Below are 23,580 nucleotides of genomic sequence, written 5' to 3' on the forward strand. Positions count from 1 at the left end.
AATTTCATTTCATAGTCCAATGATTTCTTTGTCTGCTGATTCCAAAGTTAACCTTCAATGTTTGGAGACTCTAGGACAATCCCCAATGGTTGACAGCCTGTTATGTGACTCCTTGAAGAATTCCAACTCATTCAGAATTTCAGATGGCAATTGTTTAGATGAGAAAGATTCATCATTAAACTGGCTTCTACCAGTACTCAACTAGCATAGGGGAGGGCAGGGTATGAGCTAAGAGCACTCTCATTCTCAAAAAAATAAAACAGCCCTGGAAAGTCAGCTTCTTGTATCACAAGCAGTAGAAGCAACACACCACTGTCACGAACCAGCAACAAAAGAAACACACCGAGCATGATTCAGTGTTAGAAACTATTTTATTAATCACTACTTATGATAATACGAAAAATAGAAGTAAAAATGTCAGTACGTTAGAATTCAAAAATGTTAAACCTTGAACGTTAACCCCAAAACTAAACTCTTCGTGTGTGTGTGACAAAGTCCCAAACTCCAAGTTCAGGAATGGTTCTTAAAGTTCAGTTCCACAAGCCATAAGGTGAAACGTGAGCAAGGGCTTCTTCAACAACCACCGTCGTCTGAAGATAAGACGTAGACGTAGAGAAACATAGGGAGAGTAAATATGAAATCCAAATGTTCCACGATGGAACCCAAATGACACTTCAGTGTTTACTCAGTAGTGACTTCCTCACCCCGAAAAGCATCCGAATCGTGGTCGTCTGCATAAATACCTGTTTCCTTCTACAGGTCAGCAACAAAGGGAACTCCACTGGATTATTTCCAATTTCCATACATGGATTTCTGTGGCAGACACAGTTATTGTTTCTCATCCATCGATAGAGAAACTAACAGGCTAGTGTCCCTCTCCCTTTTCTCTCTCTTTCTCCCTTCTGACTTCTTCAACAACGTCATTATGTCCTTTATCTTCTATTGACGTAAGCACGCCACACACACACACACACACACACACACACACACACACACACACACACACACACACACACACACACACACACACACACACACACTCTATCTAAAAGGGACATTCACTGAGTCCGTAACACCACCTTCCAAGCCACCCAACCCACATGGACTGCCAGCCATCTACTGGCCCACAGTGGCAGAATTTGCAGGTCCCATCCATCCATCTCAGATGCCACATCACTGAGTGGAAGCAAGTCAGTCTCGATCCTAAGGGACTGCAAAAGAAAATTCTCTTCGTCCACGTGCTTGCTTCAAGCCTCCCCTTAAATATATCAACTTTTTCTTCAGTTGCACTGTGTGGCTGACTTCCAAATTGTCACTCATTTTTTATTTGTTTTGTCCATGACTGTGTTGTTGTACACTCGTATAAATGGAAAGAGCATCTGCATGTTTATCCTATCACATTCCTTAATAATTAAAAAAAAAATTATTGGCTCTCCTCTGTGCCTTCTCTGTTCTGGAAAACTTCAATGCTCAAGCTTCTGCTAGTTATAACGAGTTTTAAGTCTCCTGAATGTTCTCCAATGCTCTTTTCATAGAACATTGTCTAAAACTGCACACAGTACTCCATGCTTCTTTTTATCTATTTATTTTTTGGAATCTGGGTGTCACCTGCAATACCAGAATTTATTGCCCATCCCTATTGCCCTTGAGTGGGTGATAGTGAACCATTCTTCCAATAAATCCAGTGAACTCCCCCTCTGAAGTCTAACAGCAGGAGAATTGTGTGTAATTACTGGATCAGGGCAAATGCTCGAGATTACGACTTGAGAAGGATATTTACAGGTGGAAATTTGTCCTCATTTCTCTGTGCTAAACGTGTAATATGTACTTGTGTTTAATGAGGACAAAGATGTGTGACATGTAAATGTGTTTACTGAGGAGAAAATCAAGGTTGCTCAAGAGATAAGGGAAACAAGTGGAGATGTTTTGGAGGAAATTCGTATTACCAGGGAGGAGGTATTTGCAGCCTTACAGCGTATTAAAGTGGATAAATCCCCAGGGCCTGACTGAGTGCATCATCGGACTTTGTGGGAGGCTAGAGAAGAAATTGTGGAGGCCCTTGCAGAGATATTTGCTTCGTCATTAGCCACTGGTGAAGTTCCCAAAGACTGGAAGGTGGCTAATGTTGTTCCGTTGTTCAAGAAAGATAGCAAGGACAAACCAGGGAACTATAGGCCAGTCAGCCTGATATCAGTGGTGGGGAAGTTAGTGGAGGGAATTCTGAGGGACAGGATCTACCAGTATTTGGACAGAGTCAGATCAGTAGGAGTCAGCATGGCTTTGTGCGTGGAAAGTCATGCCTGACGAACCTTTTAAAGTTTTTTGTGGAGGTAACCAATAAGGTAGATGAGGGTAGGACAGTGGATGTCGTCTATTTGGACTTTAGCAAGGCCCTTGATGAGATCCTGCATGGTAGGCTGGTTTGGAAGGTTAGGGCCCATGGAATCCAGGGAGAGTTACTTGGGTGGATTCAAAATTGGCTCGGAGGTAGGAAGCAGAGAGTGGTGGTCGAAGGTTGTTTTTTTGGAATAGAGGCTGGTGACTAGTGGTGTGATGCAGGGGTGGGTATTGGGACCCTTGTTATTCATTATTTATATAAATGATTTGGATGCGAATGCACAAGGCTTGATCAGTAAGTTAGGAGGTGTTGTTGATAGTGAAGAAGGTTATTGTAGATTACAGGGGGATATTGATCAATTAGGGAAGTGGGCTGAGGAGTGGCAATATAGATAAGTGTGAGGTGATGCATTTTAGAAAGTCAAACCAGCGTAGGACTTATACTATGGATGGTCGGGCACTAGGGAGTGTAATGGAACAGAGGGACCTAGAAGTACAAGTGCATAGTTTGTTGAAAGCAGCGTCACAGGTAGACGGGGGGTGTAAAAGGCATTTAGCATGTTGGCCTTCATCAGTCAGGGTACTGAGTATAGGAGTTGGGACATTATGTTGCAGTTATTTGGAGAAGCATAAGCTGATTTAGGGACAGTCAGCATAGCTTTGTGAAGGGAGGTCATGCCTCATTAGCCTGACTGAATTCTTTGAGGATGTGATAAAGCACATTGAGGAAGGTAGAGCAGTGGATGTGGTGTACTTGGATTTTAGTAAGGCGAAAGTCAGGAGGCATGGGAACCAGGGAAACTTGGCTGCATGGATTCAGAATTGGCTTGCCCATTGAAGACAGTGGGTGGTGATAGATGGAACATATTCTGCCTGGAGGTCAGTGACCAGTGGTGTTCCGCAGGGATCTGTTCTGGGACCCCTGCTCTTTATGATTTTTATAAATGACTTGGATGAGAATGTGGAAGGGTGGGTAAAGATAGTGTAGAAAGTTGCTGTAGATTACAACAGGATATTGATAGAATGCGGACCTGGGCTGAGAAGTGGCAGATGGAGTTCAACCCGGATAAGTGTAAAGTGATACACTTCGGGAGATCAAATTTGAAGGCAGAGTACAAGGTTAATGGCAGGACTCTTAGCAGTGTGGAGGAACAGAGGGATCTTGGGGTCCATGTCCATAGATCCCTCAAGGTTGCCGTGCAGGTCGATAGGGTTGCTAAGAAGGCGTATGGTGTGTTGGCCTTCACCCTGTTATAAGAAAAACGTGGTGAAACTGGAAAGAGTGCAGAGAAGATTTACAAGGATGTTGCCAGACAAGAGGGCCTGAGTTATAGGGAGAGGTTGACCAGGCTAGGTCTTTTTTCTCTTGGAATATAGGAGAATGAGGGGCAACCTTATAGAAATGTTTAAAATTATGAGAGGCATAGATAAGGTGGATGGTAACAGTCTTTTCTCCAGGGTACTGGAGTCAAAAACGAGGGGGCATAGGTTTAGGTTGAGAGGAGAAAGATTTTAAAGGGATCTGAGTATATAGAATGAGCTACCAGAGGATGTAGTTGAAGGAGGTACAATAGTTTCATTTAAGAAGCACTTGGATAGGTACATGCAGGGGTGGAGCTTAGCGGGATATCGGCCAAATGCAGGAAATTGGGACTAGCTGGGTTGGTATCGTGGTCAGCATGGACTCGTTGGGCCAAAGGGCCTGTATCCGTGCTGTATTGCTCTAGGACTCTATTTGATACTGCATCACTCATTGAGCTAACGGAACTGAGAACACATTTCTAACCCCTCCCCAATGAAATACTGTTGACAATTTTTAATCATTTTTAATCATTTTTAGTCAGGCTATTTTTAATCAGTTTTAAGATAATTATTAATACAAACATGGCATAAACAAAATGATTATCTTTATATGAAATAAGGATTTAATTTGTCATTATATTAAGAATGATTTATTTCAGTGAATATTGTTTCTGTTTGGGTACAGAACATATTGACAAAAAGCAAGCCTTTGTCTCATTGACATTGATTTTCAGTGGCATCATTAAAGGGACAGTAAAAGTTTCAAAATGAGTCTGTAGTCTGATCCTGGTAATAGAGCTGGCTCCATTTTAAATGGGTTTATTGGTTTATTATCACCAAGGTACAGTGAAAAACTTTGTTTTGCATGCCATCCATACAGATCATTTCATCACATCAGTATATTGAAGTAGTACAAGGGAAAAGCAAGAACAAAATGCAGAATATGGTGTTGTAATTACAGAGAAAGTATAGCGCAGGCAGACCTGGTGCAGGCCCACGATGAGGTAGATTGTGAAGTCAAAAGTCCATCTTATCGTACAAGTGGTCCGTTCAATTGTTTTATAACAGGCGGTTAGAAGCTGCCCTTGAGCATGGTGGTACATGCTTTCAGGCTTTTGTATCTTCTGCCCAATGGGAGGAGGGAGAAGAGCCAATGTACCGGGTGGGCAGGGTCTTTGATTATGTTGAGGCAGTGAGACAATGAGTAGAGATAGCGACAGAGATGCTACCAAGGCAGCAAATATAGACAGAGCCCATGGGGAGAAGGCTGGTTTTCATAGAGAAACAAAGGACTGCAGATGCTGGAATCTAGATGAAAAACACTATGATGCTGGAGGAACTCAGCAGGCCAGGCCTGCTGAGTTCCTCCAGCATCATAGTGTTTTTCATCAGGCTGGTTTTCATGATGTGTTGAGCTATGTTCACAACTCTCTGCAGTTTCTTAGAGCTGTCTCCAGATGTGTAAACTACCCACCTATTTTATATGATAGGCCTCTCTTAATATAAAAATTGGTACTTTATGATGTAATTTGGACCCTGGTTGGTATTTTAGGTAGAAACTGGGCAATTGAAAGGGAGAGAAGCTCGAAAATGTTCAGTTATTAGTTATGCGCCTTGGAGACAGAGGAATTATCCTCTGGGCCCCAACAAAAATCTGGACCACTGTGGGCTTACAACCCCTAGTTCCTAAATCACAGGGACCACTTCAGAACCAGAATTGTTGACTGACCTGCATGGCCCACATTCAAGTGTCTCAAAACTCCAAATCAATTCCTTTCTGCCTATAGCACTTCAAGTTGGGCGTTTATTGCTTTGATATTCAAAGTTAGTTATTTATTAATTTTTTTTGTTCTTGGCAGGTTCCTCCTTTACTGATGGATGCTCAGTTCTCAGAATTCACTCCAGACATTACACCCATTATGCTTGCTGCGCATACCAATAATTATGAAATAATAAAACTGTTGGTGCATGGGGGAGTCTCCATCCCTCGGCCCCACCAAGTGAGGTGCAACTGCGTGGAGTGTGTTTCTAGCTCAGAAGTGGACAGCCTCCGTCACTCAAGGTCACGTCTGAATATCTACCGTGCTCTCGCCAGCCCTTCATTGATAGCCTTGTCAAGTGAAGACCCGATCCTCACGGCCTTTCAGTTGGGTTGGGAGCTGAAGGAACTCAGCAAAGTTGAGAATGAGTTCAAGGCTGAATATGAGGAGCTCTCACAGCAGTGCAAGCTCTTTGCCAAGGACCTTCTGGATCAGGCTCGAAGTTCCAGAGAGCTGGAGATTATTTTGAACCACAGAGATGACCAGAGTGATGAGCTAGACCCACAGAAATGCCATGATCTAGCCAAGCTCAAGGTGGCTATTAAGTACCATCAAAAAGAGGTAGGACTGGGACATGAACTGAAAAAAACAACTATTGTTACAAGTAACCTCTGGTATAGCTAGCTAGCTACAGCCAAGGGGCAAATGTTATCCTGTGGGCTTGGTGTGTGTGAGAGTGTGAATGTGTATGACTGTGTACATGTGTGTGTGTGTGTATATATATGAGTGTGTACATGTGTGTGTGTGTGTTTGTGTGTGTGTGTGTGTTTGTGTGAGTGTATGTCTGTGTGTGAGTGTGTGTTTAAGAGTATAAATGTGTGTGCATATGTGTGTGTGTATGAGTGTGTGTGTGTGAGAGAATGTGTATGAGTGTGTGTGTTTGTGTATGTGTGTGTTTGTGAGTATAAATGTGTGTGTGTGTGTGTGTGTGTGTGTGTGTATGAGAGGGAGTGTGTACATATGTGAGTTAGTGAGTGTGTGTGTATGTGCCTTTGTGTTTGTGTGTGTGTGTGTGTGTGTGTGTGTGTGTGTGTGTGTTGCAAGTGATTCAGACTCCATTCTAAAGTCAAAAGGCAATGCTGAAGATCTGTGCCTTGCCTGAAAACAAGGCTGTTAGCAATTGAATACAAGAAAGGGAATGGAAACATTGGCCATGTCTGTTTCCAGATAGGTTTGTATGTGGGAAGTAGGCTCATATGGGTATAAAGCTGCAGAGAGATACAAATCAAAGTACCATATGGTTGTAACTCCATTGTCAATTACCGTCTTGAAATCTCTGCCTATTTCTAAGTGTTGATTGGCAAGGCTGATGCTCCCTTAGAAAACTGCCCGCAAATGATTATTTTTTTTATTGTGTTGGGAAGGTGTGATTCTTCCAGTCCTGCGAACACGCTGGCCCCCTCCTTGGGAAATCTCCCCTCAGGTTTCCTCTCCTGGGAGTCTGCAGCTGCTTGGTGGTCTGGATGAAGATCACTGGCTGCATTTAACTGAAGCCCAACATCAGCCTTGGCTGAGCAGCACGGACACTCCTTTGATTTCTTGCAGCCAAGGGAATGTGCAAGAGCAAGTGGTTGAGGCAGGTACAATAACAACATTTCAAAGACATTTGGACAGGTACGTGGATAGGAAAGGTTTAGATGGATACTTGCCAAACGCAGGTAAAATGGGATGAAGTGTGACGGGTATCTTGGTCGGTATGGATGAGTTGGGCCGAAGGGCCTGTTTTCATGCTGTATTAGTCTATGACTCTCAATGATTCTAAGTATTCATGGGCAAAAATGTTATGGAACCATGTGTAACGACTAAAAAGATGTTTCAGGTGAAAGGCAACCAAAGTCAGAGCTCCCTGCTTGACAAAAAAGAGTTGGAGAAGTTGATGAAACAAAAGAAAAATATTGGAAAGTTGGAGACACAAGAAACTTGATGATGCTGGAATCTGGTCAAAAATAAAAAAACTGGAAAAACTCAGTGGGTCAAGCAGCATCTGTGGAGCCTAATGCTTGATGTTTTGGGTCAAGAACCTGCATCAGGATTGAGCGTATAGAGGGAGGATAGCCAGTATGTAGAAATGAGAGGTAGGTGCGAGACAGAAGCTGGTAGGTGATAGGTGGAACCAGATTGGGGGGATGTAATAGAAAAGGTTGTATATTGTATGTCAGGTGAATTATTCATTTCAATATAATAATCGGGTGAAAATTGATGATGAGGAGGAAATGGAAAGGCTAGCTATGCTTAAAGTGGGATACATACAAGTGGGGATGTAGTTTGCAGAAGAGCATACTGGAATTTTGCAATTCCCCTAGATACAGGAGAGTTACCAGAAGGGGTGGACAATGGCAAATGTAATGCCCATGTTCAAAAGAGACATAAGGACATACCAAACAACTACAGCCGGTCAGTTTAACCTTGGTTGTGGGGAAACAATAATCACAGAAAAACTGAGTTGTTAAGAAGAGCCAGCACTAGAGATTAAAGTAAGCAGGAATGGTATCGTTCAGCGTCCTGTTAAGAAAGTGGTCAGCACAATCAACCCAGGTAGATTAAATGGGCAATCTTGGCAATATGACACTCTGTAAGAAATTTAAATTAATTTCACCCCAGGATGGCAGGGATTTGTTGAAGGTAAATCTTGTTTGACTAACCAGATTTAATGTTAAGAGAGAAGATTGATGGAGGGAACACAGTAACTGCTGTTTACATGATTTTCAGAAGGTATTTGATGCAGTTCCAATCAAAAGATATGCCAGCAAAAATGAGGTGCATGGAATTAAAGGGCCAATGGATAGAAAGTCGGTTCAAAGATGGGAAGCAGAGAGTAGTGGTAACTGGTAGTTTTCACACTGGAGAAAAGTATCCAGTTGTGTTCCCCAGGGGTCAGTGCTGGGGTCAATGATGGGGCCACTGCCTTCTTATGTATATTAATTACTCAGACATGGATGTGCAGGGTGAAATTTCCAAATATGCAGATTACACAAAGCTTGTAACTGTGATAAAGTACAATAATGGATTGTAAAAAGACATGGATCCAGTAGCAAAACAGGCAGAAGAAACTTAATGCAGAGAAGTGTGAAGTGCTATGTTTTGGCAGAAAGAATCAGGACAGAGAGCGTAGATTAAGTGGCACACTTAAAGGATGTGTGGAAAAACGGGGGACTCGGTATGCATGCATATTATTGCTGAAAATGGCAGGATATTTTAAGGGACTGAGAATAAAAGAAATAGAATGCTAACCTTTATGAGTAGACATAGAGTTCAAATGCAGAGAAGTTTTGTTGAACTACTATATATTAAAAAAAATAGATGAAGCCACAAATGGAGTACTGCATCTAATTCTGGTCATCATATTTAAAGAAGCATATGATGATCTTCTAGAGATTCCAGAAAAGGCTTAATATTGTTGCAGTCTGGTGGTGTTTTAGTGTAAGCTGTTGGAGGTAACAAAAACATGGATTTTGATGCCAAGACCTGCACAAAGCTATAAAATCGCTCACTTCACATATAAAGTGGTGGATGTCTATATACTTTATCAGCATGGCACATCCAAATTGAAGCTATGTACACCTTAGAGTTAAATTAAGAACACAGACTCCTTGTTTACCAGGTTGGGTTTAGTTATTGCATTAAATTGTGCACTATCCAGGATGTGTTCCTCTGGCATAGTCTAGTTGTTAGTATAAACCACATTGGCACTACTTATGGATCAGTCATCAGAAGGGGGTAAAGACACCAAACTGCAGTGCGTTGCATCATTGAAACAGTATGACTTCTGGTAATACAGCCAGTATTTCTGCCAGTGATTTCACAATTTACCAAATCACTTAGCTGAGTGGCATGGGGAACCAGTACATTCTAGCTACTTTTACACATGCACAATCACTCTTAAGCTAAGATAAGCACACTTCCAGTGCCAACATAGCATGCCCTCAACTTCCTAACCCGTACGTCTTTGGAATGTGGGAGGAAACCGGAGCACCCAGAGAAAACCCACGCAGACACAGGGAGAATGTACAAACTCCTTACAGACAACGGCGGGGATTGAACCCAGGTCACTGGCGCTATAATAGCATTATGCTAACCGCTACACTACCGTGCCTGCCCTGCAAGTGCTCTAAAATACAGAGGGAAAAAAGAGAAACATACTTTGAACTATGGTACCCTTCAACCTCAGTGTGGATTAAATGGACTTTCATCATTTTCTATTTTCTTCACAGTTTGTTGCCCAGCCTAACTGCCAGCAGCTCCTGGCTACGCTGTGGTATGATGGGTTCCCTGGCTGGCGTCGTCGACACTGGGCAGTGAAGCTCCTAACCTGCATTACTATTGGGTTCCTGTTTCCGATACTCTCCGTGGTGTACCTGGTGGCGCCAAAGAGCCGGCTGGGGCTGTTCATTAAGAACCCTTTTATCAAGTTTATTTGCCACACTGGATCCTACCTGACCTTCCTTTTCCTGCTGCTGTTGGCGTCTCAGCACATCGTCAAGACGGACCTTCACATGCAGGGGCCACCACCAACCATTGTCGAGTGGATGATATTACCATGGGTTTTAGGTAAATCTCTCCTCATACACTCACCTCCTTATTGAGCACCCAGTGTACATTATCTCATACCACAAGGTGAGATGCCTGGAAACTGGATTACAGCCGTTATTAGTGAAACCAGATCTGGTGACCGGATAAAATAATCATGAAATTGGCCACAATCCAGTGTGAAACTGCTTTAGGATGGTTTACACCCAGAAACAAATGCTAAAATGGCAGGAGCTTGGATGGGACTTCACTAAACTCAGCACAGTTCCCATCTCTCATCAGTCAGGGCATTGAGTATAGGAGTTGGGACATTATGTTGCAGTTGTAGAAGTCGTTGGTGAGGCCGCACTTGGAGTACTGTGTACAGTTTTGGTCATCCTATTATAGAAAAAAATGTGGTTAAACTGGAAAGAGTGCAGAGAAGATTTACAAGGATGTTGCCAGGACTAGAGGGCCTGAGTTGCAGAGAGAGGTCGGCCAGGCTAGGTCTTTATTCCTTGGAACGTAGGAGGATGAGGGGCGACCTTATAGAAATGTTTAAAATTATGATAGGCATAGATAAGGTGGACGGTAAGAGTCTTTTCCCCAGAGTAGGGGAGTCCAAAACTTGAGGGCATAGGTTTAGGGTGAGAGAGGAAAGGTTTAAAAGGGACCTGAGAGGTAACTTTTTCATGCATAGGGTGGTGAGTATATGGAATGAGCTGCCAGAGGAAGTGGTTGAGGCAGATACAACTGTATCATTCAAGAAGCACTTGGGTAGGTACATGGAGGGGCAGGGCTAGGAGGGATATGGGCCAAACACAGGACATTGGGACTAGTTGGGTGGGCACCGTGGTCAGCATGGACTGGTTGGGCTGAAGGGCCTGTATCCGTGCTGTATTTTTCTATGACTCTATGACACCCTGCTACACTACAATCAGGAAAGGGTATTAGCCTTTAAGGTCACACTCCCAATGACAGGCAGACAGCAGCAACACACATCATGGCTGCCACAGAGGAGGAGGACAGACACACATGTCTCTTTGTCTGACTGTCCTCCTGCTCCCTCACAGTCCTTGCCACAGAGGAGGCAAGGACTGTCAGGGAGGAGGACAGTCACACAAAGAGACATGGAAAACTTGGTCAATGAGATTGATGCCAAGACGGATATCTGTGCACTATATGGGCCAGGAAGCCCATCAGGCCCAGCAGAAAGAAGAGCATAGCAGGAGGTGGCTATGGTAGTCTCCTCAGGGGATGAGAATTCCCACTCAACTGAGTGACAGTGAAAGAAATATCAATTCTCCATGCACTGTATCAGGGTGATCTGTTTACATCTGCAGGTGGGGGTCCGCACAGGAAAATGTATTTTTTGAAGGGGTCTGAGCTCTCTACACAAGGTGCCATGAAGAAATAGAGAGGTGCTGTAGCAAACCATTACAGGAATTGATTCAGAGCTTCATTCCTTTGCAGGATATAGTTAATGCAGGTAAATCCTGAAAGCAGGATATGGGGATTATTTTTACATCTTCTGGGCTGTCCTGCCTGACCATTAGTGCTCAGCTTTGGTGGTAGTGATTGGAGTGTGGAAAAGGTCACTTGGCTTGCATCGGAAATCATGATTTAGTAGGGTCCTTTGGGGAAGGATCTCTTCCAAAGAGTCCATTATATCCCATGCTGATGATGCTTACCTCCTCTGGACATTTGGGAGATGAGGCCGTAGATGATGAGCAGGGACATGTCCCAGTTGCCAGCTTCTGGGAGGAAGAAGAGGTTTACCAGGATGCTGCCTGGATTAGAAGGTATTAACTGTAAGGAGAGGTTGGACAAACTTGGGTTGTTTTCTCTGAAGCATCAGAGGCTGAGGAGAGACCTGACAGAAGTTTATAAAATGATGAGAGACATAGATAGGGTAGACAGTCAGAATCTTTTTTCCAGGGTCAAAATGTCAAGTATCAGAGGACATGCATTTCGGGTGAGAGGGGAAAGTTTAACGGAGATATGTGGGGCAAGTCTTTTACACAGAGAGCGGAAAGTGCCTGGAACGCACTGCCAAGAATGGGTGGTGCAAGCAGATATATAGTGGCAATTAAGAGGCTTTTAGAGTGGCACAGGAATATGCAGGGAACAAAGGGATAGGGGTCATTTGCAGGCAGGAGGGATTAACTTAATTCAGCATCATGTTCAGCACAGACATTGTGGGCAGAAGGGCCTGTTTCTGTGCTGTACTGTTCTATGTTCTCTCGTGCTCCTTTTGAATAGTACCAATCCCATTATTGTCACACTTATCTTTGAAATGCATTACTATATTATATATGTGAATGCCCTGTGAGAAAGCCTGAAAATAATAAAAATCTCTTCAACAACAATGCATCAGAAAACATTTAAAAATAGTGGAGAGAAAAGAAAAGCTGAGAACATTTTTAAAATACTAACCATACTGATGACATTTGCTAAAAATAAAAACAACATAGAAAACCAGATCAAATAAAGAATTTCAGAAATGTAGATAAATAAAACAAATAATTTTTCTTCTAGGTTTTATATGGGCTGAAATCAAGGAAATGTGGGATGGTGGTTTTAATGAATATGTGCATGACTGGTGGAACCTGATGGACTTTGCTATGAACTCCTTGTATCTGGCCACCATCTCACTGAAGATTGTTGCCTATGTGAAGGTGGGTAATCAGCATACACTTCAACATCAGAATTCCAGTAAGCAATAATAATGATAGCAGGGTACAGCTTTGGGAGTGATTGCCATGAAAGCAATTTACGAATTCAGTGTATCACCCAGAAAGTGTTTGAACATGTTGGTTTAACTGTGTGCTGAGCCAAAATGGTAAACCATCCCATGTAAATTTTCCTTTAAAATACACCCATTTGAGGGATGAATGGAGGTACCCCAGGGAATGATTGTCCTTGCATACAGGAGAATGGTTGATCAGAACTGGGTCGAGTCCATGGTTGTTTGGGTTCAGTTTCTGTAGCTGTAAGCAGGCTAAAGCTAATCTAACTTGGAAACATTACCTATTGTCACTCACCTCCTTCAGGAAACTGAAATAACTGGGAAAATTCCATGGGTGCAGATTATATTGGATCAATTTGAGAAAGGCAAACCCAGGTTCTAAAAGGGTTTTCTTTTTCACATATTGTTGGATATTTTAATACAGTGGGCAAGGTTTTTAGTGACATCCTTGTTTTACACAGTTCCAGTTATGTCTGAACAAGGAGGTGGTGGGTAGGGGTGGAATTGTAGGGATGGAAAATATCCATCACATTCCCAATGGTTACATCAAGTAGTTTTCTAGTCAGATTGCTCTTTTACCACTTTTATCATTTTGCTTTATCCCCCTTGTAAAACCAATCTTTACGATACACCAATCCCAGATAGAGAGAGTAGATTTCTCTGTATCTTGAGCCACACATTAGGAAATACAGGAGGACAGATCACTGTTGAGTCACCCACAGATTTTATCTTTGTCACCAATAGGATGGGTACTCCATTCAAGTTATTTCTAATTGATATACTTTTAAAATTAGTTTTGTTTAGGAACATTGAAACGTTTTCAATGAAAAATTCTTTACATGCATAGATTTTGTTTTTCCTTCTTATCCATTCTTCTCTGAGTTGCAGTGGCCAATGCATCAGTTAGCTTGCTTGAGCTCTGCTATTGGGATAGTCTGGGAGAATGTACCTCCAGGTTCCGCTTTATCTCAAGCCTTTCCAGCTTGCTCCATCTAAGATTAGTGTCAGGAAATTGCAGGAAGAAGATTCCTCGAGTCAAAAATGAAAAACACTGGGGTCCCAGTGTGATACCCCTAATTAGACCTAGATTTTCATATAATAGCTTACACAGTTACCAGAGGACTTACGTGTGCAGGTTTTGCTCCGGTAGGGTATAAAACTGTAAAAGCCAAGTAAAAATGTGTGCATTCTGCTGATCCATACAATCAGCAGGATATATTGCTGAGTAGAAGCTTTTTCACCAGATCAGATGGGGGAATGAAGGCAATGCATTCACGTTCAAGCAGTGTCAGACAAACTTCAAACAGATCAGTTAACAATTTTATTACACTAAATTGTGAATGAATTCAACAAAAGGAACTAAGATTCTCTTTTCTTAAACCATCAAATCTTTCCAGCAAAATAATTCAGTGAACTTAAATTTTAATACTGAGACCAAAATATAAGATATCACAAGATCACAAGACAAGGGAGCAGAAGCAGGCCATTCGGCCCATCGAGTCTGCTCCAAGGAAAGGGAAATAGAAATGAGAAATGGGGAATGGGGGAAGAAGAAGAAAAAAAAACTATTCTAATCCCAATTTCTGGCGTTATCCCCATATCCCTTGATATCCTGACTATTTAGATATCTATCTATCTCCTCCTTGAACGCCCCCACTGATCTGACCTCCACTGCTGGATGTGGCAAGGAGTTCCACAAATTCACCACCCTCTGGCTAAAGAAATTTTTCCTCATCTCTGCTTTGAAACTGTACCCTCTAATTCTAAGATTGTGCCCTCTGGTCCTGGACTCACCCACCAAGGGAAACAGCCTAGCCACATTTACTCTGTCCTTTCCTATCAATATTTTAAATGTCGCTATGAGGTCCCCTCTCATTCTTCTGTACTCCAGTGAGTACAGTCCAAGAGCCGACAAACGCTCCTCATACGTAAACCCTTTCATTCCTGGAATCATCCTCGTAAATCTCCTCTGAACCCTCTCCAACGTCAACACACCCTTCCTAAGATGTGGGGCCCAAAACTGCGCACAATATTCCAAATGAGGCCTCACTAGTGCCCCGTAGAGCCTCATCAACACTTCCTTACTTTTATACACTATACCTCTCGAAATGAATGCCAACATAGCATTCACTTTCTTTACCACCGATCCGACCTGGTGGTTAACCTTTAAGGTATCCTGCACGAGTACTCCCAAGTCCCTTTGTACTTTCATGCTTTGGATTTTCTCTCCTCCTAGATAATAATCTGCCCACTTATTTCTGCTTCCAAAGTGTACAACTGCACATTTCCCTACATTGAATCTCATCTGCCATTTCCTTGCCCATTCTCCTAAACTGTCTAGGTCCCTCTGCAACCTTCCTATCTCTTCAATACTCCTTACTCCTCCCCCTATCTTGGTGTCATCCGCAAACTTAGCCACAAAACCATTTATTCCATCATCCAAATCGTTAATGTACAAGGTAAAAAGGAGCGGTCCCAACACCAACCCCTGCGGCACACCACTAGTAACCGGTAACCAACCAGAACGAGATCCTTTTATTTCCACTCTTTGCTTCCTGTCAACCAGCCAATGCTCCACCCATTCTGTTATCCTACCCGTAATTCCATGACCTCTCATCTTATTAATCAGTCTCTTGTGAGGCACCTTATCAAAGGCCTTTTGAAAGTCTAAGTACACAACATCTACCGCCTCTCCCTTATCCACCTTACTTGTGATTTCGTCAAAAAACTCCAATAGGTTGGTCAGGCAGGATATTCCCTTCACAAAACCATGTTGGCTAGGACCTATCTTGCCCTGCGCCTCTAAGTATTCTGTAACCCCGTCTTTGAGGATAGATTCCAATAACTTTCCCACCACTGACATCAGACTAATAGGTCTGTAATTTCCTTTATGCTGCCTCCCACCTTTCTTATACAATGGAACTACATTTGCGACCCTCCAGTCCTCCGGAACCACGCCGGAATCTATCGATTTCTGGAAAATTATCGCCAATGCCTCCGCTATCTCTAAAGCCACCTCCTTCAGAACCCGGGGATGCACCTCATCCGGTCCGGGAGACTTATCAGTCTTTAGTCCATTTAGTTTTCCTAGCACCTTCTCCCTAGTAATCTTAACTGAACTCAGTTCCATTTCGTGAGACTCCTGACTAACCGGCACATTGTTGATGTCTTCCACAGTGAAGACCGATGCAAAATATTCATTCAATTCCTCTGCCATCTCTCTATCGTCCATTATAATAGCTCCTGCACCATTATCAATTGGTCCTATATCAACCCGTGTCTCTTTTTTACACCTTATGTATTTAAAAAAACTCTTAGTATCCTTTCGAATGTTATCCGCCAACTTCCTTTCATAATTCATCTTTTCTTTCCTAATGACCTTCTTAGTTTCTCTCTGCAGGTTTTTAAAAGCTTCCCAGTCTTCTGTTTTCCCACTAATTTTTGCTTCTTTGTACGCCGCCCCTTTTGCTTTTATTTTAGCCTTCACCTCTCTCGTTATCCACATTTGTGCCTTTTTTCCATTAAAAACCATCTTTTTTCTTGGAATATATCTATCCTGCAATTTCCTCATTTCCTGTAGAAATTCCTTCCATTTCTCCTCTGCCGTCCCTCCAGCCAGCTTACTCTTCCAATCAATTAGGGCCAACTCCTCTCTCATACCATTGTAATTTCCTTTGTTCCACTGAAATATCGATACACCAGTTATCAGTTTCCCCTTCTCAAACTTGAAACTGAACTCAATCATATTGTGATCACTGGTTCCCAGTGGTTCCTTTACCCTTAGTTCCCTAATCACCTCCGGTTCATTACACAGCACCCAATCCAAAACAGCCGATCCCCTGGTGGGCTCTTCAACAAGTTGCTCTAGAAAAACGTCCCTTAGACATTCCACAAACTCCCTCTCCTGAGTACTACTGCCATTCTGGATTTCCCAGTCCACCTTCATGTTAAAATCCCCCATAATTATCTTCACATTGTCACTCTGGCATGCTTTTTCTATCTCAAACTGCAACTTATCGTCCACTTGCTGACTGCTATTAGGGGGCCTATATATGACTGCTACTATTGTCCTTTTACCCTTGCTATTCCTTAGCTCCACCCACAAGGATTCCACCTCTTCTGACCCAATATCCTTCCTTTCTATTGATTTTATATCACTACTAACCATCATGGCCACACCTCCCCCTCTGCCTACCCGCCTATCCTTCCTATACACTGTGTACCCCTGGACATTCAGTTCCCAATCACATCCATCATAAAGCCATGACTCGGTGAATGCCACAATGTCGTATCTATTAACCTGTAGTTGTGCCACTAGGTCATCTACTTTATTCCCAATGCTACGTGCATTTAAATATAGTACGTTTAGTCCGGTATCTGCTATTAATTTTGTTGTACTTCTATTGTTCAGCAGATTATCCTGGCTTTCCACTGAAATATCTTCACTACATACTACCTTAGACATGTTCCTATATACCTCATCCCCTATCCTAACATTCTGTATCCTAACATACTGACTTGTCGTACTTCTATTATTCAGCAAATTATCCTGACTTCTCACCTGCCTGTCCTTCTTGCCATCCTCATTGGACTTGTTTCTATAAACTCCCTTCTTTACCTTAGCATCTTGTAACCTAACATCCTGGTTTCCATCCCCCTGCCAGATCAGTTTAAACCCTCCCCTACAACTAAATCAAACATTCCCGCCAAGATATTGGAACCTCTGGAGTTTAGGTGCAACCCATCCTTAGCGAATAGGTCATGCCTCCCCCCCAAAAAGGTCCCAATTATCCAAAAATCTGAAGCCCTGCCCCCTGCACCAGTCACTCAGCCACGCATTCATCTGCCAGAGCTTTCTATTCTTCCTATCATTGACACGTGGCACAGGTAGTAATTCTGAGATTACTACCCTTGAGGTCCTACTTCTCAACCTTCTCCCCAATGCCTTGTATTCCTCCTTCAGGACCTCTTCTCTTTTTCTACCTATGTCATTGGTACCTACATGTACCAAGACTTCTGGCTGCTCACCCTCTCCCCTCAGAATATTCTGGACCCGGTCCGTGATATCCCGTACCCTGGCACCAGGGAGGCAACACACCATCCGAGACTCGTTGTCGCTATCGCAGAATCTGCTATCCGTACCTCTTACTATAGAATCCCCAATAACCACTGCATTTCGCTTCCTCCGCTGGACCACAGTACCAGGCACAGTGCCAAGGTCCCGGTTGCTGAGGTCTTCCTCTATCAGGTCATCCTCTCCAACCGAATCTAAAATGAGATATCGGTTTTTGAGGGGGACCGCCACAGAGGTGCTGTCTGCAAACTCTTTATAACTCCTATCTATTTCCTGCTCGCTCTCCCTAACCAACCGAAGGTCATCGAGCTGCAGCTCCAGACTCTCAATCCGTTCCTTGAGGAGCCGCATCTCGGTGCACTTATTAATATTCTATTTGCTTTTAACAGGCACAGTCATTGACAAACACACAAATATACTTCTATGGTGTGTGTGTACAAGCCCAGAAGTTACTTGCTACATCCATAAACTATTATTTCAAGAAACTTTAAATAGGTTAATATTTTAATAAGGCACTGAATATTTGTGTGTTCATTGCCAACAGTATTGAGTAAGCTATGATTATTGCTAAGCAAACATTAGTGCAACATTGTGGAATTACCACTCAACAGGGGCTATTTAAATGTCTAAAACCATCTGAAGTGTTGGCAAATTATGTTTGTAATTGAAAATTAAAAGGCTGGTGCAGGATTGCAGAAATCAGCAACAGTACAACGTGATATTGAATGTAAATTCTTAACATATAGGGCATTAATCTCAGTAATGCCAGCACCCAGGCAGGATAAACGTGTACTTCCCAACAGGCAAGGAGATTGAAGTCAGAGGGAGGGGGACCCTAAGTTCTTCTGCACTGCCTTAATAATCAATATATAGATAAAAATGCTGAAACAAAAAATAACACAATGCTCCAGAATAGAGGAATAAACTTTTCACTGTGACCAAGTGCGATCAACATATGGACCAGTTGTTGTACTGTGCTTCTAAAATTAAATTCTATTGACTTCAATGGAACAGAATTTTGCAATGTGTTACTGCTGTTTTATTGTGGGTTTGGTGCATGAGACCAAGGAGAAATCTTTCCCACTTTTTCTTATGGATAAGTTTTACCAATTTGCTCTTGAGACATGTGCAGGTTTTTGTTTCAATAGCAACACAACAGTGATTCTTTTCGTTTTGTGAAGGAGTAATTCAGGGTTTTTGCTAAGATAATCTTTTTACAGCCATTTTGTATATTTGCATAAGGTTAGCATTCTTGATTTTGAAGTTTGCTGGCTGCTGAAGCAGCTGATAGCTTCAGGGGAAGAGCCCTTCATCTTATTGCATGGCATTGATAACGCTTTAGTTGTCAATTCATGTGATTTATCGGCTCTCTATTGACCTGCTATATAACAAGTTGTTTGTAGAAACACAGCTGATGTTGGTGTGAAATTTTATTATTTATTTATAAAGGCCTTTTCTGTTGGTAAAATGGTGGGAGTAGATTGAGGTTGGTACATGCACCAGAGAATACCATCCTCCTAGTTGGTGGCAGGAATGGGAACCTTGATGAGGAGAACAGCTTGAACACAAATACACTATATGAAATGGAGGCTCATGTTCCCTGGTGGAATTCTGTAAAACCAGGGCAAAGTCCATTTCAGACCCAATCACGTTAGCCCTGAGGCAGTTTAGTTGATGGGTGATGTATACGTTATTTTCCTCTGTGGATAACAGCTAATAATAAACTTAAATGGAATGCAATGTCTTTGAGAAGGAATTCATTGCTGGACACTAGCACTATACATGTGCAAGAGTATCACCCATCTGTTGTAGTCATCTCCGCACATTCAGTTCTATTGAAGTGAATAGAAGTGAAAGATAAATTTCTCCTCTGCTCTCAGGCTGTGAGGTGGGAAAAATGTGTGAACTGGCTGCACTTCATCCAGAGCTCGTGGGGCCTGCTCCAAGGATGAGAATCAGCAGCAACCTATTGCTTATTAAATGCAGTAAGTTTAGCCAGTTAATTAGATTATCCATACCTAACTTGTTGATTTGTTTTAAAGTACAATGGCTCACGCCCTCGAGAAGAGTGGGAGATGTGGCACCCAACGCTGATTGCGGAAGCTCTCTTTGCTATAGCCAATATCTTCAGCTCCCTTCGTTTAATCTCACTTTTCACTGCAAACTCTCACCTGGGACCACTGCAGATTTCACTGGGTCGCATGCTTCTTGATATTCTCAAGTTCCTCTTCATTTATTGCCTGGTGCTGCTTGCTTTTGCAAATGGACTGAATCAGCTGTACTTTTACTATGAGACCAGCGCTTCCGAGGAGCCCAATAATTGCAAAGGAATACGGTGCGAGAAGCAGAACAATGCATTTTCAACGTAAGTCCACTTATTAAATATTTATAGCAAGTAAAATAAGCATTGCTAGCAAATCACTGCTAAAAATTTACAAAGTAGTCAAAGTTTTCCATTGTATCTTTTTACTTTCCTTGACTTTTGCTTTTGAAGTTTTCTGCAGCATAGGTCACAATTAATTTTGGCCTTGAGATGGTTTCTAATGTCTGCCATGGTTTTACTCATTCCTAAATAAAATAACATGTCACTTATTCCTGTACCATAGCAAATTAGCAGAAACAATCTATAGCTGGAATGATACCGGGTAAATAAAAGTTACTAAGCTTATTGACACCAAAAGATATTATTGTTTACTGATTAGTTTGCAAAACCTGCTTACATTACGATAACATTGTTCTTTCCTTCACAAAATCTTTTACTTTTAACAGCAGTAAAATTCTGATAATCTACGATCTGATTGTTCTGAAGTCCCAATTGTTTGGCATTTGGCTCACCAGGTGCAGTTTCTCACACTCCCTTTAAATGCTTTGGATTATTATACTACTACATTAAATTTTAACAATGTGAAATAGAAGTATGCTGGGTTAATAGTAGGAGTAATAACTAATAATCCAGAAAATCTGCCAGCCCATCACCACTAAAGTCCTAAAGGGGCTGGATTATTGGAGTTTTACTATATTATAGAATATTTGTTTAATATTCTTCCTCCCATAGTGAAGAGACTCAGAGATTGAGAGAAAGTATCTCCAAGCCTTTCCTTTTTCCCCCTTTGTTGAAACAATATAAAATGTATGTTTCTTCCTCATTACTTTCCACAGTGGATTTGCATCCAGGAAAATTTCTCCCACTGTTTTGTATCCAGTGACCAAGACTTCAACAGGTAGTTATACAAACATAAGGAATAGGAAATGGTGGGCTACACAGCTCCTCAAACTGCTCTGCCATTCAATAAAATCATTACCACAAACACTCTCTTGTCCTTTCCATATAACCTTTGATTTCCTTATGCTAAAAGTCAGTCAATTTTGGGCTTAAATTATCCACAGTTTTAATGGTAGGGAATTCCGAAGACAAAACACACTTTAAATGGCAGCTGCTTATCCTGAGGGCATGGGCCATAGTTTGAGACTCTTCAACCAGCAGAAGTAACTTCTCAACAACCTCTTGAGCCTTTCAAGAATTCCAAACAATGGTCGGCATGGACTGGTTGGGCCGAAGGGCCTGTATCCATACTGTATTGCTCTATGACTCTGAGTTCAATGAAAACATCTCTCATTTTTCTATCTATTCCACTTAACTGCTCATAATAGAGGACTGCTCCCACCTCCCCCACAAAATATAAATAAAGTTAGTAAACCTGCTTTTCATCTCCTATTGGGAAAGAACATCCTTCTCTAGATAAGGGGATTCAAACTTTACACAGTACTCCAGGTATTAACCCATTAAAGCCCAATGTAACTTCACCAGGAATTCCTTCCTCTTACACTCCACCCCTCTGCATTTACATGTAACCGCCTTCCCTGCTGCACGCTGTTTTTGCACATTAACTTTCTGTGAGTTGTACACGAGGACATCCAAATCCCTTTGAACATAAGCATACACAACTCATCCAGTTTTAAGAAATTATTCTGCTTTTCCATTCTTTTTATCAAAGTATGTGATTTCACATATCCCCAAATTATATTTTGTCTGTCACCTCCTTGCTCAGGCACTTTCATCCATTCACAGCTCACTTTCCCATCTACCTTTGGATCTACTATACCTGTGTCCTTCATCCATGTAATTTAAATAGATTGCAAATAGCTTGGCCCATTCACTGATTTTTCCAGCACTCACCACTAGGTTATTTGTGTCTCCTGAAGATGGATTTAAAAAAAATGGTTATTGTCACTGCCATATTCATTTCATCTAAGATGCTCTGCCTCTTAGGGTCCGATGTTTACTTTCACTAATCTCTTATCTTTTTCATTTGTAAATGCTCTTACAGTCTAATTCTATATTTCTTGTTGATTTATAATACTGTCCCAATCCTCAAGTTTACTTTTGTTTCAGCAATATTGTAAGCTTATTTTTTAATCCTATTATTTTTCTTAATTTTTACAGTTAACCACAGTGTTATTACTTTGACAGGAGGGTTTTATATTCATTGATAATTATGAATTAATTCCTAATGTTCCTCATTATCTATTGTTTAAACTTTTAATGTAATTCCCAATATACTTTAACCAACCTTTTTTCTCCAAATTTCTACAGATGACTTTGTTTAAAATTCAGGCCATGATTTTGGATCTTGACCCATCACTGTGAAGTTCATATAACATTTTATTAGATTACAGTAACTCCTTGCCAGAAGATCCTTTACTATAAATAATGGATTACAAAATTCCACAGAGATCTGTTTATACTTTATTTTCATACACTTGGCTAAGGTTTGTAAATATTAAATTTACCTTTAAAATATTAAATTGTCATACCAGCTAATAAGTGAAAAATGCATTAGAATAGATTTTCCCATTACTTACAACAGGCGGAAAGTATATGCTTCTTTGCAGGGCAGATTCCAGCAGCCCAGCTAGGTTTCCTGCTGTTTATATTTTGACAGTCATTTTCGTTAACCAGCTAACTATTGCAAAGTCTGAACTATACACTGAATTGGACTGCAGCCTTTCTAAATGTCTGCATTCTTTTTCATTTATTCAACACCGCTTTTAAGGTTTCTTTTAAGAGCTTTTAATAGATTCACTGTCCCACTCTGGCCAGGTCCCAGAACAAGATTAACATAACGTAAATAAAGCTGTCTCTCCTAAATTAGCCGGGTTTTGCACGCAATAATGTTTGGCCAGGTCCAAATCAGGTAATGCCTGTCTAATGCCATATCAAAGACCACAGTGAAAATCTAGACCTTCATCCAATTAAAGAAGAACATACTCTCAAATATTAACATTATATTTTAGATTCCATTTTATTGTGAGTGTATAAATTGATTTCCTAAATCCGATTGCCTCCCTTTTAGTGAGACTGTCTAGGTGTCTCTCCTGCAATAATGTTGTTATGAGATGCATTTTGTCAGCTCCCAACCATCACTATGGAAAGATAACAACTCCAGCTTTATTTAAGCAAAACAATTGCAATCTGAAGTGAATGATTAACAGGCAGTGAGCCAGCTGAGCAACTAATCATATGTTGGCAGTGTGTAACTGGAAAGGGAAGGTTTTCTTTCTGTTTTTGCATACCCAAATGTATGGAGTAGTAGTATCAGGATATATTGAAAGCTGTAAGAAATATAATTATGATCCATCAACCCTTAGCCAAATTTCACAGAGAGCACAATTGTAACGTTAACAGGAAATGTAACTGGTTTAAGTATTGGACACAGATTTGCAATGTTTTATTGCAATTTACAAACTTTTTTATGTTTTGTTTTTAAAAAAGATTCTGCCTGTTTACTAGG

At 41.5% G+C, this 23,580-nt stretch overlaps 1 protein-coding gene across 3 annotated transcripts in view; it reads left to right on the plus strand.

Annotated features, from left to right (window-relative positions):
* LOC127573181 (short transient receptor potential channel 5-like) overlaps positions 1 to 23,580 on the plus strand; it is a 74,441-nt gene that overhangs the window by 29,267 nt on the left and 21,594 nt on the right. For all 3 annotated transcript variants that reach the window (XM_052021163.1, XM_052021166.1, XM_052021164.1), the window contains 4 exons: positions 5,499 to 6,020; positions 9,671 to 10,007; positions 12,504 to 12,643; positions 19,831 to 20,153. In XM_052021163.1, the coding sequence (XP_051877123.1) occupies positions 5,499 to 6,020; positions 9,671 to 10,007; positions 12,504 to 12,643; positions 19,831 to 20,153 (1,322 nt within the window). The remainder of the gene's footprint in view (positions 1 to 5,498; positions 6,021 to 9,670; positions 10,008 to 12,503; positions 12,644 to 19,830; positions 20,154 to 23,580) is intronic.

The sequence above is a fragment of the Pristis pectinata genome, chromosome 8 (genome assembly GCF_009764475.1).
Source record: "Pristis pectinata isolate sPriPec2 chromosome 8, sPriPec2.1.pri, whole genome shotgun sequence".
Classification (NCBI taxonomy): Eukaryota; Metazoa; Chordata; class Chondrichthyes; order Rhinopristiformes; family Pristidae; genus Pristis; species Pristis pectinata.